Here is a 16479-nt window from a genome sequence, read left to right on the forward strand (position 1 = left end):
CTACTAATGTAAACGCAACTACAGTACTACCGACTTCGGTGTCCAATGCTGAGTAACTGGACAGCCAACAGGTTTCAGAGTTCAAGATAGTTAGCCACACAAGTAGAGAAACACCAGGCGCAAATCGTGACACCGCACCTACCGCGGCACTTCCAGTGGCAGGTGTCATGGCTGCTACTGTTTTCGGGGCTAAGTCAGCCGAAGTCAGTGACAACACTGACAGCTAGCCCCGAAAACAGTGGCACTTGTGACGCCTAATGACACCTGCCACCGGAAGTGCCATTAGTAGGCGCGGTGTTACGATTTGAGCTCGGCCCTGCTGCATAAGTAGCTTAAATAAATAAAAATGTAACTTGTGTGTGTAAGTTCATATGATAAATACAACTGTTTTGTGCAGATCTCAGATGTTTATTAAAGTTGTGTCGTTGGTTTAGCTTTTATGACTCAATGAAAGCTGTTGTGATGCCCCAAATGTCTTAACACCAGCCTTGTGTTTTTGCAACTAGAATAACTTTCACAAACCAAAAACGATGCCGTTTTTTGTTTTTAAAAAAATAATCTACACATATCAAGGTTTGAGTTGTTGAGGTGATGTCGTTTTTAAGCAGGACTCCATTTGAGCATTCTGGGTATGCTAGTTTTTATTTTTATACATATTCTTTTTTTTTTTCCAACTAAAACTGGATGGTTCAAGGTTGTCTCGTTAGCAGGTGCAGTGGAGTAGCCCTTTAATCTAGAGCTGAATGCCAACTTCATGTTCTTGAAACTTTATTACATCTACTCTGCATCTGCACAACGACCTGGCAAAAAGGAGGCCTGTTAGGTATGCAGTTACAGTTTAACGACAAAACCTGCATGCACAGTTAATATTCCATGCATTTTAAGAGGGAAAACCTTAACAATAGGCCGAAGAGTACCTTGAAGTTCAAACGAAGCACCAGCAGCAGTCGCAAAGGAAGTGAGCTCATAGAAATCTGCGCGATGGCGCCGCGATAGATGGCTCCTCAGATTGGTGGTGTTTCCTCCTTTAGCGAGCACTATTTTCCGGCAGAGACGGCAGATGACCTCCCCGGTGTTCAGAGGCTGTCCCCTCTCATCCGCTTTCAGGCCAAAGTATGTCCACACCACAGATTTGCTCCTGGGTTTGGAGATGAGGTCCATGTTTCTGTGGTTCTTCTGTGCAGACTAGCCATGGAGCTGCTGCCAGAGCTGCAGCGTGTAGAACAAGTACCGTTGCAGGAGTATTACTACTTTCATTTGGTGAGTATAAAATTCAAACCAGACTAGTACATAGTCGTCACATAATGTATAATGTAACCGACATTCGTTGTTAAGGATGATGAAATGTCAACATAAGGGTTTGGGTACTGATCTATCCACTGTACTTCTGTGCTTTTACGCATTTATTTGTCGACATACGTCAACACCATGCGATCACTCAGGTTGCCAGGTCCACTTGTCAACACAACTGCGCGAAATACATGTGCAGACGTAAACAAACTCAAACTGATTGATACATTTCTTTTCTGTTCGCTTTAAGAACCGAAACATCAACGGTTTTAATCCTTACTTTGTCTATATGGAACAGTTAAAGTTTTAAAATGCTGTGAAATGGAAAAGAAAAATCATTGCGAAAATTTAAAAATAACTTATAAAAGCAAGAATGTGTTTGATTCTTGTTTTGAAATGTGACATTGAAATATACCAATTATATTTTCATTCTGAGGGTGGGGTGTGTGGCAAAACACAGATGAATAGAAAAATAACCTGGTTTTAATTTTTTTTATACTTAAAATATTAAAGACTAAAACCTCAAACAAAGAAAACCCTCACAAAGTTACCTATTTTCTCATATTCTCAATATTAGCATACTTCACCTTGAACTAGCAAAGCAGGTTATGGGCTTCTTTATATTGACAAAACTGCCCTCATATAGTGAAGGTGTTTTCAACATTGAGCTCATAGTGCAATAAAACCGCCAACACGTTTTGTTTTTTCCACTGATGAGTTAAAGTGGTTTGATTTATTTAAAGTAATCCTGTGTTTTATTCAAGATATCTTTTGCAAATGTGAGATGTGTGTTTGGGTTGTTTTTGTTCAAAAGTGTTTTTTGGTAACTATCACATGGAGGCTGTTTTGGCTCAGTTTCTTTTATATTCTTGAATCAATAATTAAGCAACTGTGTTTTGGAGCTTTAGATGTTATGGTTCTTTTATAACCTCCCAAATGAGTTGTTCGTGCACTCCTGGAGTAATTCTGGTAGGCCACCTACTTCTGGGAACAATCACTAATGTTATATATTTGTGCATAATGCCTCTCCCTGTGGTTTGCTGCAGTCCAAAAGCCTTAGAGATTGCTTTACAAGCCTTTTCAGACAGATAAATGTCAAAGACTTTATCAACTTTTGGAAGGAAGGTGACGTACACTAGTAGTAGTTGCTCATTATCTCTTCTGCCATCATCTGTTGGGGCAGCAGCATCAGAGCCAGGGACCTATAAATGTTCAACAGCCTGATAAAACAGGCTGGTACTGTTCTGTGCACGACTGTGGAAACTCTGGAGATGATGATGCAAAGAAAGATTCTTCATAAAATCAAGAAAATTTTGGACAACCCTGAACACCCTCTTCATGAGACTGTTTTAGGAGTACATGGTACCTTCAGTCAGAGGCTTCTTCAGATTTGCTGTAACACATCGCTACAAGAGATCTGTATAGATGATTTTTATCATCTACAGTAACTCTTTTGAAGAATCTGAATTAATGAGTTACAATGACATTTAGTTTCCCTTTGGAATCTATAAAGTATTTTTGAATTTGAAAAGTAAAGCAGGCTTACTTCAGATTTATCATGTAATCCAGATAATTTGACTTAACTGCGATTCCATACATAAAACTTAATCATTTTCTGAAACAATGTAAAAAAAAATGAGTCTATAGCTTTGATGCAACGTCTTTCTTCTTGCCTTATGAAAAACATATTTTATTGTTCATTCATGTACAAAAGCGGAGATTCAACATGACTAATGTAGGTATAAAACTCAAACCTGGCAACCCAGGGTTATTGTGCTGACACTTGCTGTTTGATTTTAAGCTGACACAGACATTTTGTAGGTCAACCTCAGCGTCAGGTAAGCCGCTAAACCGAGCGTTTTGCTTTCTTTTCTATAGTCGCAGGAGCTTCTCTTACATTTCATACGATTTTGAATCGATTTTGAATCTCTATCCTTATGTTAATGTTGCGTATTTTGTGGAAGCTTCGTTGTCCTTTGGATGCAGTCGCTTTATTTCGGGGTTTGCGGTTACTGGTCTTTTCTGGTCTCAGCGGCTTCCCGTACGAAGCTCCGTTGCCGTGGTTACAGCGTTCGAAAGCGGTTAGGTTCATAACGGCTAATTTTAGCGCCGCAAAGTTGGTGTAAAAAGCAAAGGAGTTGGAGGAAAATGGCCTCTTTTATGGTTCCCGAGTTCCCCGCCGTTGTGGCGGCGCTGGAGCGTCTGAAGGACCTGGAGAGAGAACTTAGAGAGGACAAACTCCGGTTCTCAGACGAAGGATGCGTCCACCTCACGGCCATTGCAGAAGCCGTAGCCGAGTTAGAGGCCACAAGGCGAGCTGTTCGTGAGCTCTTGGAAGTGGAGACCATAGAAAACTGCAAGCTTAGATATACGATTCTAAACATGACTGATTGTTTGAGGGATGAAATCCTGAGAGACAAAGCAGCAGCCCGGGCTGTTAACGCCGAGGAGATAGAGCAGCTCCACAGAGAGCTCAGGCTATCCTTTCAGACCGTACGGGAGAAAGAAAATAAGCTGCAGGAGCAGTTAGAAAAACACGAATTGATTCAGGGAGAGAGAGATCGGGTGAGGGATGAACACAAGGAGCTGATCGCCTCTCTGAATGTTCTGGTCAGTCTCAGATACAGCAGGCAGCAGCATCTGGACGAGACGCTGGAGCAGACAGAGCAGTTGAGAAACTCCATCGTTGTTGTTGAGCAGCAGAAATTGTCCTTCAAGCAAAGCGTGGCTTTGGAAAGGGAGAGGTTCTCTGATGAAAAGAAGAACCTGGACAAAAAGATGGCCGACAGGATGGAACAGGTTAAGCAGGAGAGGAAGGTGGTTGAGAAGATTGGATTGGAATTAAAGGAGCTTAAAGAGAATAAAAGGGAAATGGAAAGCAAAATAGAAAAGCTCTTTCAGCAGACAACTGAAGTGCAGGACAATTTGGAAAGTTTGAAGGTGTCCTACTTTAGTTGTGAACAACAACTACAGGAAGAAATGGTGAAGAACAAAGAGCTGAACCAACAGATAGAGACGCAGGAGAAGCACAGCGAAATGCAAGAGGAAGTCTTCAATGTCACCGTCAAAAATCTGCAAAAGGAAACCATTGAAGTGGAAGACGGCCTAGAGGATGCTCTGGCTGCCCAGGTGCTCCTCAAAGAATCGCTGGCCTACCATTCTAAACTGTGCAAGCGTCAGCTTGGAGTGGAGGAGGAGGTCGCGGCCGACCATCAGTGGGTCTCCACGGAGCTGGAGCGCTCCCGGGTGCAGCTGGAGGAGCGCATTGCCTCCATCGTCAAGCAGAACAAGGATATCATGGAGATGGAGAAGATAATGCAAGAGCTCCTGGAGGACGAGCAGATCAGCAGACGCATTGCTGAATCCAGAAAGAAAGAGCTGATTGTCGATCTGGATGAGGTGAAATTAAAAATCAAGCACTTAGAAGAGAAAATCAAGCGACTCAACAGGGTCCTGGAGACTAAGAAGAGAAAGCAGCAGAATTATGAGGAGAAAATGACATCCAGTATACACAAAAACAAAAAGAGATATGAGGCGCTGTTGCAGGAGCGGGCTGCGCTGCTTGAGCGGCATCCTGACAGCGAAAATTTTGACTTGATGCTCCATCAGATGGCTCTACTGGAGAAGAAGAACAGAGAGACCCAAAGCCTCTGCCAGCAGGAAGTGGATCAGATCATCGCGGGGACGGAGAAGATCAATAGGAGCATCGAGGAGAAGGAGAGGGAGCAGGAGGAGCTAATGAAGACGCTGAAAGAGGTGGAGACAAAGTGGAGAGAGGAGAAATTGAAGAACGACAAGATTCGCGAGCAGAAAGACGCGCTGACTAAGAGGAAGTCCGAGCTGGAGCAGTCCATCCAGGACATGACGGAGCACACCAGAAAGCTGCTGGCGCCCAGAGATGAGATGAAGGCCGAGCTGGGGGAGCTGCACGAGTCTCACATCAACATGGTGAACAAACAGAACTCAGTCCTGAGAGAAATGGAGGTGAACATGTACGGGCTCAGTCTGATTTTGGGGCAGATCAAAAAAGAGAACAGCAGGCTGCAACTCTCCATCAGACAGATGATGGAGGACATCAGCACCAGCAGGCAGGAGAAAGAGAGGTACCAGCAGGAGGTCCAGGAGTTCAGCAACAAAACAAAGGCCCTTTTCAAAGAGATACAGGAAGGATTTAGACAAGATAACTCTGTGATTAAAGGCATCAAGAAGAGTGACAACAAACTGCTGTCGTTAATGGGCTCGGGGTTGAAAGAGCTGAAGAACAGGAACCTGCAGCTGATGAGCATCAACACGCTGCTGCACCAAGCGATGCTGGAGTTTAGCAAACGACTGGGAGATAAAGCAATAGAGCGGTGGCAGCAATAACAGATTGTGCACCATACATCTTCACGCATCACAAGACAAACCTGCCTACACTATCAGTACAGGAGACGATCAATAAACGAGAATATAAACAATGATAAAAAGATGTGTTCTCTATTTGTCGTTCTGCAATATTTGTGAAGTTAAAAGAATATAAATAAAATCTATTTTTAGATCAATTATTTTTCTCTAAATCCATAGTGAAACAGTTCTAACATTGTCCAACAATGTTAGTCATATACAGTATGTGTTATACTGTTGACTTTTTAAAAAATTTTCAGTGCATTAATTGGAGCACCCTCTATGGTTTGTTTTTTTTTTGGCAACTCTGACAGAGATTAATAAAAACTCAGAAAATAAAAAACAATTTAATTGCTGTTTCATTTTCTGGCTCTGGTCCTTCAGTGACCTTCAGGGATATTTTTAAGACAGGTAGGTATTTTCTTTTTCTAACCTTTGCAGCTCAAGACATCTTGTCTTTCCCATTTTTGCAAAGTAAGAAACGGGCACATGCTTTAGTTTACACCATTTATAGTAAATAGAAGATTCTAGATGCTATGATTATCTTAAAATTTTTAAGTGTGCTTTAGGGGTGAGCTTTTACAGAATCTTTTATTGTGATAAACTTCCATCCATCCATTTTCTTTACACCCTAGTCCCTTAGTGGGGTCGGGAGGTGCTGGTGCCTATCTCCAGCTAACGTTCGGGCGAGAGGCGGTGTCACCCTGGACAGGTCACCAGTCTGTCACAGGGCAACACAGAGACACACAGGACAAACAACCATGCACACACACACTCACACCTAGGGACAATTTAGACGGGCCAATTAGCCTGACAATCATGTTTTTGGACTGTGGGAGGAAACCGGAGTACCTGGAGAAAACCCACCATGCACAGGGAGAACATGCAAACTCCATGCAGAAAGACCGGGGCCGGGAATCAAACCCAGAACCTTCTTGCTGCAAGGCAACAGCTCTACCAACTGCGCCACTGTGTGTGATAAACTTCTTATCATGATAGAAATTTTGATGTATCATCGCCACGATAAATTCGAATGAATGATGTTTAAACTCCCCAAAACTATCCGTCTTACCTGGTGTCCTTTAGAAGTGCATTACAAACGGGTGTGTTTCTCTAAAGCAGTATTTGTGCTTGTGGGACTTTGATTGCTGTGACACGCAGTCACTGCCGTACAGGTAGTTTTCTGTAATTTGCTCTCACCATTTCAAACACGCTTCCATTTTCCTCACCACAACATGATGCCATGATGCCACCACTGTGTTTCTGTGTTAATGTTCATCTCTGAGAATAATACCTCCTTCTCTTTTCTCTTGTCAGACATCCCAGCTGATGTTCACTGTGTGATTCCAGCCAGCAGATGGCAGAACAGATTCGGTTTCTCTCGGGTGTGACCTTGCCCTGCTTCTAGAGGGTCAGTTAATTCTTTACCCCCCACCCTCCCCTCTGAGCTAAATCATGCAAATGCTTGCTGAATGAGCCACAGCGCTTTTCTGTGGCGTGTTCTGGCAGAACTAAATCCTGGTTAGGAGATAAAAAGGCTTTGCTGCTCCAGAGTTGAACTTCAGAAGAAAGGGATCCCCTAACTCTAAGAAAGAAGGTGGGTGTTTGGAAAACAAGAAGTTGACTTTGCTGTGTATTTGCACTTCTGTTGTCTTGTATATCAGCTCAGACTGAATTGTATATTTAGAGAAGCTTCTTGGATGTATTCCATATATAATGTCAAGGTTCCTAAATAGGTGTGTGGCATAGGTGCTACAAGTTTTCCTCCCTGTGGGGCTGTTGCTCCATAAACTCAGCTTGTTGGTATTGTCATTCTGCAGCTTTACTGATGCATGTTTCTCATTAAAATCAGCATTAAAAAAACCCCCAGATTAATTTATTGTTTGAACACACAGCATTTCTCAAACCTTTTGCTTTGCTGGGTTTCTCTCAGATTGTCTTAGTTCTATTCAGTAAGCACTGACCTAAATATAGTAATCAATTATTACATGAGATAAAGACAGCTCTGTTTCCTTGTGACAGAGTGCTGGAGCCAGATTTACTATAACAGCCACATGATCGTCTCTGTTTATGTTGCATTGCCTCACTCAGGCTGCTAAGGTCAAAGAGTAAAGGGGCAACGTAACACCGCAGACTGAACAGATCCGATCTCATCTCTGCTCACACGTCGGGCACGGACGTAGGAAAATATCGGAGCGTTTTCAGTTGCAACAATATGAACAAATTTTGGACGTCAGTAAACAGCAGGTGGATCAAGTCGAGGCTAATCGTGTAATTTATAGAAATGTTTTCCCTGCAGCTTGTTGACTGGTGATAAATATCATGTTTACTTGTCACTTTGCTATGAGATTGATAAACAAGCATTGTTAGCATTTCCTTTATGGGTGTGGCAGACTAAAAAAAACAAAAACAATTCTCTAGGTCATTGCTGTAACCTTAAGAAACACTGACCAGTCGAGTCTTTAGATCTCTGATGTGATGTTCATTTGTGTACAGCATGTATGCTGTATGTTACCACAACCGTCCATTTATTATGGGATCCAGAATAATTTATTTTAGGATCAGGCAGCTGGTGATCCGTGGTAGACAGACATAGATGGGTTTTGTAGTGCGTTGTTAGGCACCTGAACAATGGAGAAACAAGAGCAGATTGTAAAGCTTTCATTCTGAAAACTATTTAAACAGCAGAACAAAACTGGACCTTTTAATTTGGATTCATTTATTCATATAAAAAATAAAGCAAGGTACTGCTGTTTTCAATAAGTGGCATTTAAATTATATCATAGTCTAGGTAGACAACTTGTATGCGAGGATAGTTATAACAACAGAGTTCTTCCTTCCTACTGCTTGCTTAACAGGTTTTGTTCATGATCTGTTTTTAAATCACTGTCGTGTCTTTGGCTTGTTTCAGTTTTGCTTCACCCTTATAAACATTTGATCTAAATGATAGATAATATACGCGTTTCTTTGTGAGAGATAAAACTTATACCTATAAATAATAATAACTGAGCACAAGAAAAATGAAAATGTTTTTCTGTATTTTATGCAACATATTCTGTACAACTGGACAAAAAAAACCATTAATGACATATAATGCATAAAATACTTGTTGCGTAAGTGTGCAAACCCTAATACTAATAGCTAGTTGACGCACAAAATATTCCAAAAACCTTGTTGGAAAATGTGTTGATATCTGATAGACGGTTTCAGACTGCAGTGAGCTTTGGATGTTACGCTCTCTCTGATCTGCCAGAGAACTGAAGATGAAGGTTGATTTTATGTGAGGCCGACCTCGAGAGGAAATGTGACGTTACGTAGACCAGAACAAAATTAAGCAGAAAATCTTTTGAATCCCCTGAACAGTGTTGAGAACAAGCGATGTCCTTCCAGTCAGAAATGCGGAGAACCTTTTCAAGTTTGTGGCCGAAGGTCAAGATGTAGCCGCGTAGACTGAACGCAGAGACAAGACCAAAAGCTGCTTCAACAGAATGTTAGTTCAAGTGTGACTACACACACAGTTAATAACCAGGTTATTACGACAACCTTTTTTTTTTTACTTTTCTTTATTTCCCTCTGATGTATTTGTCTTTTGGTTGAAAATCTCTCCTCATATGTTGGAAAACATTTTTAAATGATTTGTCACGGTCTATTTCTTTCACATGACTGAAATACTTTTTTTTTTCTTTACACCTTTCTTTAGATTTGAGCAAACTGACATTATGAGTGTTTCCCAGTGTATTTTAGTGTCTTCCAGTGTTTCGCAACAGTAGATAATAGGTTATGCAAAGCTAAAGTTAATTTCACTCATGTGCATCAGAGCGTAAAACGTACAACCTGATCGTAGTACTACTTGTTCTCTTACTTGTTCTTAATGTTGTGCACCTGATCGCAGCACCTTGTTTTCTGCCTGGAGGTCTTATAGCTCATCACTGAAGCATCTGAGTCAACGTTGTTCTGTATCGGCTCCAAGACTGCCTCCCTGCTGGGAAAGAAGCCGCGCTGGTTTTGATTAGACGTTCAGAGATATGTGATGGTTGCTTAAACACAGTGACCAATCATTATTCAGCAAGAACAGTTAGTTCTCTGTTGTTGTTGTTGTTGTTTTAGCCGACTGTTTGTTCACACACAACCACATAATGAAAGTGCCCGATAAAGAACGGAATCTTTTCATCTGAATTATGAGAATTAAACTGAAAGCAGAACAAACAAAGAACTCTGTGTTCTCAATAAAACCAGGAAGATGGAGCACATCACCCCAGTTCATAGCCTGAAGTCATAACCTACACTGGCTCTCTGTAGCTCAAAGAACAGACTTTAAAATACTGTCGTTAGTTTAGAAATCACCAAAACACGCTGTTATTGTATCAACCTTCCAGACCTCTCATGTCTTCTGGTTCTGGTTAGGCCCTGTATCTCCAGAACCAGAACCAAAGATAAAGAATCAGCATTCGGCCACAGATCTGAAACAAACTCCCAGAAAACTACAAAACAGCTGAAATATTGATTGGTCGACCTTTTCACACTCACTGTAAACAGAATTATTTGATGATTGGTTGAAACAAGTCGGAAAACTCTTCTTTGCAACTCAAACTCTGACAAATTTGACGGAGAGTGCCAGAGAACATCAGATTACAAGAAGTGCGCAGAGTCTCAATTGTATTTAGATCTGGACTTTGATTAGGTCAGATACCCCTGAGTAGATGTTTAAAGTCTTGATGGAAAGTGAACCTCTGTCTCCCCTTTTCTTCTATTATTGACCTGCATTTAGCTCTGTTCATGCTTCCATCGTCTCTGATAAGCTTCACTACCGCCGCTGCGGAAAAAAACACCCCACAGCATAATGTTGCCATCACCATTTTTAATGCATTGGGACTTTGTGTAACTTTCTTTCCACAGTCATTTTCTTCATGCCATCAGTCACATTTGTGGAATGCATCCCTACTGGTTGTCCTGTCAATAAACTCTTTTCTCTGAGCCATTTTGCTTTAAGGACAGCCAATAAAGCTCTTTGAGAGCTTCAACTTCAAAAAGTCTCCATTGCTGAACCCAAATCTGGGGCAACAGAAACAAAGCACAACATTGTTGCAAACAGTTTTGCCATTTAACAAATATCGGTTAATTATTGAATCTACTGCGATGGGAAATTTAAAATAAAAAAAATATATATTTGTATTGTTTTTATTATTGATATGAACATATAGTTTGGTCCCTGCATTTCCAGTACTCTGTAAACATTCAGATCTAGTTACATCAGTGTGGAAAAGTACAGCAGTCAACTTGGAAAAAGCCAGCTGTATAACAACGGTGGACTTGTTTTTGGCGTTATGTGCGCGGCGTTACAAAACACGGGCGGAGGCAGACGGTGAAAAAGGCCTGACACGTTTTGAACACCTGTGCCGAGGCTGTTATGCAGTCTTGCAGCATCATGCTGATTCATTACACAGTAACACACTGAACCAGCTCAGCAGCATGTGAGCCGCAATGTGTCGGTGATGCCGGCTTCCTGATCTGGAGGTTTTAAAGGCAGCGACGAGAGGAGAGGGCAAACGCATCCCACTCTCATCTGTGAGGAGGACGGTTGCATTTAGAGGAGAACGGAGAACGTTTTAGTGAAGTGCTGCGGCTGAGGACAGTGATGGAGACTTTAGGTGAGTCGGAGCTCTCGACTGACTTCATAGATGAAAATATCTCGGGTGATGAACATGTAGCAGATCTGATGTGATCGTTATCTCTAATAAACCATCATTCACCGGGTAAAGGATTTAAAGTAAAATAAACAGAAAAAACTTGTCCTCAGGCTGATCCCAATGCGCTTTTATGGGATTTTACATAAACAATTATACTCCTCTACAAGGTTTACATTCAGCTGTTCTCTGTGGAAGAACAGCTGGAAGAAAACTGTGAATCAGAAGATTTCCATTCATGTCCAATTTCTTACAATGAATTCAGTCAGATGGTTGTATTTAGGTTGTTTTTATAAACATCTCTTTTAAAAATTTTATTTTATTGCTTTAAGTCCAATAAAGATCGCAGAGTGTAGATTAAGAGTGGGTTTGTGTAAAGGTTGCCACCCTTTAATTGTAATTTTAATTAAAGTACCCTACTAACATATCGGCCGAATCAAAAGCTGTCTGCGCTCACAAGCTGATGATGTTGGAACAACTATAAAAACAAACTTTGACCAGTTTTTTTGTTTTGTTTTGTTTTGTTTTTTATCAAATCAAATTTTTCAAAAAATACATGAACAAAATTTTCAAGTGATGTAGAAATTGATAAAAAAAACAACATGTTTTCAGATGATGAAAGGCGTTTTGGACGTTTTGCAGCTGGTATTAGTGACCAAATCTGTGGACTGGCGTTTATTTTTGGCATCCCACAGGTCTGTCTTTGCTTGAGTTAAAAGGCAGAAAAGGACAACTTGCTGTTCAACTCGATACTGAAGACTGATGGGAATCTTGTCAGTCCTGTTGACCTGAGTGACTGAGGAATGTGACAGGTGTCGTTTTAAATGGGCAGCTTGTTTTTGTCATTTTTACCTCTTTAGTTTGTGTGTCGCCATTCATTAGAGATGAGTGTTATTTTTTTTTATCATGCACCTCTAGTTTTACATCATGCAACATTTTTCCTATTCTACGTAAGGAGTTGAGACATTGGCAGGTTTTCCAACCGGACACATTGAGCATACATTTATATCTACACATTGAAGTTTTAAAAGTCCAAACATGAGGAGGCATCATGTCCTGAATGTCTGGAACGTGGACATGAAGTCAGGTCTACAATGGGTGTGAATGGAGTTGACTTTCAGAAGATGTGTGCTGTTGATTCTTATGTTGCTGTAAGTCAGAATATTTTAGGTTTTTTCCAAGTTGATTGATGAGATGTAACACCCAAGTCTTCAAAACCATGTCCAAAATCTTTAAGTGTAAAGAGCTCATACTAGTATGATACACTTATTACAAATTTTGTAATTTATTTATTTTTTAATGACTTTTCCTTCACTTATGTATTTTCTTTGGCCAAATGAAGTTAAGTGTTTGACCAGTGCCTCATTTGAGCACATAAAAGTCGTATTGCGCAAATATTGTTTTCAAGAAAGTACAAGATTTATAAAATTGTAATAAAACACATTTTCTTTTGAACTTCTTGCATGACATTTTGACACTGACAGGTTGTTGCATGACTAGTTTCTGGCAACTAAAGGCATCAGGCTGACACTTTAAATAGTTCACTCCCAGTGAGATTCCCAGGTATTGTTGGTATTTCAGGAAGCCATATATAGAAGACTCAAGCTTTCATCAATAAGATTTTAATTTGAAAATAATCTTACTTTTAGTCTAAATGTTTTGTTAGATTAATTTTATTGAAAGAGGAAAATCTGACAGAACTGCTGAGACTGATTTAATAATGTGTTATTGCAGGATAATTGGGGAAATTTCCATAAGTATGGAGTCTATTAAGGTAGAAAGGTAAGAATGTCCATCAGCTCTTTCTAAATAAAAAGACCGGCTGTTTAGTCTTTTTATTTTATAAAGCTCACCAGATGTGAAAGCTCTGAACTCGCCTTAAGAACTGAGAATAATCCAGAGATTTTTCTAATTTCAGCGCGGCGGCTCCAGTGGTCTTGTTGAGTTTTTCTCCGATGGTAATCATGCGGGGGCTTTCTCTCTCCACTAGTGTGTCCGATGGGTGGAGGAGCCACCAGGCTGTACAACACCCTGACTCAGACGTTCAGCGGCAGCAGCTCCCCCCTGTCCCTCCCTCCATCCTACCTGAGCCCCCACCAGCCCGCTCTTACCAACCTGGATTCAGATTTCTGCCTGGTATACAAACCTTCTGCTTTTCTAAAATGCTTCATTTTGTTTTGTTTGTTCATGACGTTGGTTATATTGGTTACACTTTTCCGCCTATAAAGCTGAACGCTATCTGTTGTGTGTTTCTGGGTGCAGCAGCAGAAGAACTCCCCCGTATGCCCCCTTGATACAGTGGAGCTGCTTCAGCAGTGTGAAGAGGCCCTCAGGGACCGACCTCCTCACCTGCAGAGAAACTTTGTCTACATTGACCATGGAGACGACGTTGCCAGCGTCCCCATCAGGGTGATGCAGTGGAACATCCTAGCCCAAGGTAGACTGATTTTTATTGGCATCCGCTCATAAAAAAACACGTTTATTGAGGAAATGTGCATTTCACTTTGATTAGTCTGAACTGTGGCGTTGTTGGGGTTTTTTTTGTTTTTTTTCCCATATCCTAAGAGACGTTATCTGAGAGGCTCTGAGGCTTTGGTTCACTGTCACAAACCTTACCTGCTGCCCCCTAGTGGCCATTAAAGCAAAAAGCCTTTTACATTTTGTGATATTACAACTATAATGAATGTTTCATAGGTTTGTTGGAGAACATTAGTGAACAAACTACATGAAGACAGGATTTAAACCGGGTTAGTGTTTCAGTTAGGGGTGGGCATTTATTATATCAATTATTGCTATTGATTTGAGGTTGTCATAATAAATACCAATTAATGACTTTATAAAGCTGTCCATATTGTCCGGTTTGTTATTTCTAGTATTTTCTCCAGTCTTTCTTCAATGAGTGTCGCTACACATCAATACATTTGAAAATATAATTAAATGCAGTTACTGAGACTGTATGACTGGTGTCCTCAAAAAGCATATTACTAAGGGGTGTTTTGCTGCGCTGTGATTGCTGTGTCATACATTCACATCCACATTTACCTAAAAAAAAAAGTTCAAAGTAGATTTAATCATCACTTTTATCATTATCACAATAGTACCACAAAATCCTGTGATAAAACTTTTAGTCCATATTGCCCACCCATATTCTGTTAATTAACAGTGGAAAGAGTTTAGCATTTCTAGTGCCAATGACATGTTGGGGAAGACAAGCATTGATCGTTTGCTAAGCAGTGACTCTGGATGAGCTGCAGAGGTCCATAGGTCAGGTGGAAGTGGCAGGTTGCCATACAGAAACGTGTAGCAGTGGTCTTTGAGTCTGGAAACCTTTCGGTGTGTCTTTGCGGTTTTTGGCTTCTCATACCTTCCTCCTTCCTCTGACCCTCAGCTCTGGGCGTAGGAGTTGACAACTTTGTCCGGTGTCCCTTGGAGGCCCTCAGCTGGTCCCGAAGGAGGAGCCTCATCCTGGAGGAGATTCTGGCCTACCGACCTCACATCCTGTGTCTGCAGGAAGTAGACCACTACTATGACACCTTCCAGCCGGTTTTGGCGAATCTGGGCTACAGCAGCCATTTCTGTCCGAAACCCTGGTCTCCATGCCTGGATGTAGAAGGCAACAGCGGTCCCGACGGCTGTGCCCTCTTCTTTGACGAGTCCCGATTCGAGCTCCTGGACAGTGTGAACATCAGACTCTCCGCCATGATGATCCCCACAAATCAAGTGGGTAACATTTCTTCCTTTTGTCTCGTGAAGAATATAATAAATGTTATTGACACGGTGCACCTTTGCCTCAGGTTGCCGTGGTGACGACGCTGCGTTGTCGGAGCAGTGGAAGGTGTGTGTGCGTCGCTGCGACTCACCTAAAAGCTCGATCTGGCTGGGAGTGGTTCCGCAGTGCTCAGGGGTCGGACCTCCTCTGGCACCTTCAGAATCTGGTCCAGGAGCTCGGCGGCGGCAACTCCAACGTCAAAGTCCCCCTGCTGATTTGTGGCGATTTCAACGCAGTCCCTTCGGAGGAAGTGTACCGACGCTTCGCCACTTCCCCTCTGGGTTTGGACTCTGCCTATAAGAAGCTCAGTCAGGACGGCGTGAGCGAGCCGGAGTACACAACGTGGAAGATCCGGGGCACCGGGGAGTGCTGCTGCACGCTGGACTACATCTGGTACACTAAAGACACACTGAGAGTGGACGCTGTTCTGGACATGCCGGACGAGCAGCAAATCGGGCCCAACAGGCTTCCATCCTACAGCTATCCATCCGACCACCTCTCTCTGGTTTGCGACTTCAGCTTCAGGGAGAAGGAATGAGAGGCTGGCTCGTCGATGGGGAAATGTCGATTCCTTGGACTTGAGAGGTTCTCCCTCGCTGCTTCACTCCACAGAAAGCCTGGAAGCCGAATGTGAGGGAACTGGTGAAGAAGATGTGACGACAGGAGGCCTCGAGTGTGAAGTGACTGAAATGTTGCAGTGTTGAGGTTGAAGAGATAAATGCATCGCAAGTCTTCCTGCCTGAACTAGGTCTGCACCAGCTGATCGTCTCATACCATCATCAGCAATCAAGCTGCTCATAAACTTTTTTTTTTTTTTTTTTACAAAATACTGAAATCAGACTGTAATACAAATACTGCTTGATACTACCATCATATAGTACTGAAAGTAAATAAAGTGTCTTTGCCAGATAATGTGTAGTTTTCATGGGTTTTTTTTAAAGGATTTTAGTCTTTGAACTTTGAAAAGCTTTCAGACATTTGGTGTCTGTCTACATTTTAGACAGTCATTGAATCTGCCATACAAACACGCTAACAATTTGTTAGTGCCAATGTATCTGCAATGCATCTGTGTAAAAGTTTTGGCTGAAGGACAAACTATTCCCTACAAACTCTCACCGGTCGTTTAACCGGCTGCCAAAACAAAGGGAGACTTCACAGGAAGGCTGAACAGAGCCTGAGCAATGTTGCCTCCCTGCCTTCTTCTAACTAAAATGGTGTTAAATTTCTGCTGTGACTTTGACCTTTCTACTACATTTTATGAAATTATGGCTGCACCAATGTTTAATTGAGTTTGGTACTGTGAAGAAGCCGGGTTGACCTAACCTTACACTTTCTTTAAATCGATAGCGGAAC

At 41.7% G+C, this 16479-nt stretch overlaps 3 protein-coding genes across 8 annotated transcripts in view; 2 read left to right on the forward strand and 1 right to left on the reverse strand.

Annotated features, from left to right (window-relative positions):
- Positions 1-1161, reverse strand: part of LOC103463877 (E3 SUMO-protein ligase ZBED1-like) — a 13298-nt gene extending 12137 nt beyond the window's left edge. The window contains exon 1 of the mRNA XM_017305720.2: positions 918-1161. Coding sequence (XP_017161209.1) covers positions 918-1161 — 244 coding nt within the window. The remainder of the gene's footprint in view (positions 1-917) is intronic.
- On the forward strand, positions 1120-16038 carry LOC103463886 (nocturnin-like). Of its 6 annotated transcripts, none has more exons than XM_081607240.1 (7): positions 1120-1260; positions 6991-7084; positions 7183-7270; positions 13348-13493; positions 13620-13794; positions 14746-15077; positions 15152-16038. In XM_081607240.1, the coding sequence occupies exons 4-7, from the start codon at positions 13356-13358 to the stop codon at positions 15662-15664; spliced, it is 1158 nt and encodes a 385-aa protein (XP_081463366.1). In that variant the 5' UTR covers positions 1120-1260; positions 6991-7084; positions 7183-7270; positions 13348-13355; the 3' UTR covers positions 15665-16038. The 6 variants fall into 6 exon arrangements, with proteins under 6 accessions (XP_081463366.1, XP_081463370.1, XP_081463373.1 ...); XM_008407619.2 differs by lacking the exon at positions 1120-1260 and adding an exon at positions 3022-3128; XM_081607244.1 differs by lacking the exon at positions 7183-7270.
- On the forward strand, positions 3141-5756 carry ccdc175 (coiled-coil domain containing 175). The gene has a single exon (XM_008407569.3). It carries the CDS (start codon positions 3439-3441, stop codon positions 5653-5655), a length of 2217 nt encoding a protein of 738 aa, XP_008405791.1. The 5' UTR covers positions 3141-3438; the 3' UTR covers positions 5656-5756.
- Positions 16039-16479: the final 441 nt, after the last annotated feature.

This window comes from Poecilia reticulata, chromosome 1, assembly GCF_904066995.2.
Source record: "Poecilia reticulata chromosome 1, P_reticulata-male-v2, whole genome shotgun sequence".
Taxonomy (NCBI): domain Eukaryota; kingdom Metazoa; phylum Chordata; class Actinopteri; order Cyprinodontiformes; family Poeciliidae; genus Poecilia; species Poecilia reticulata.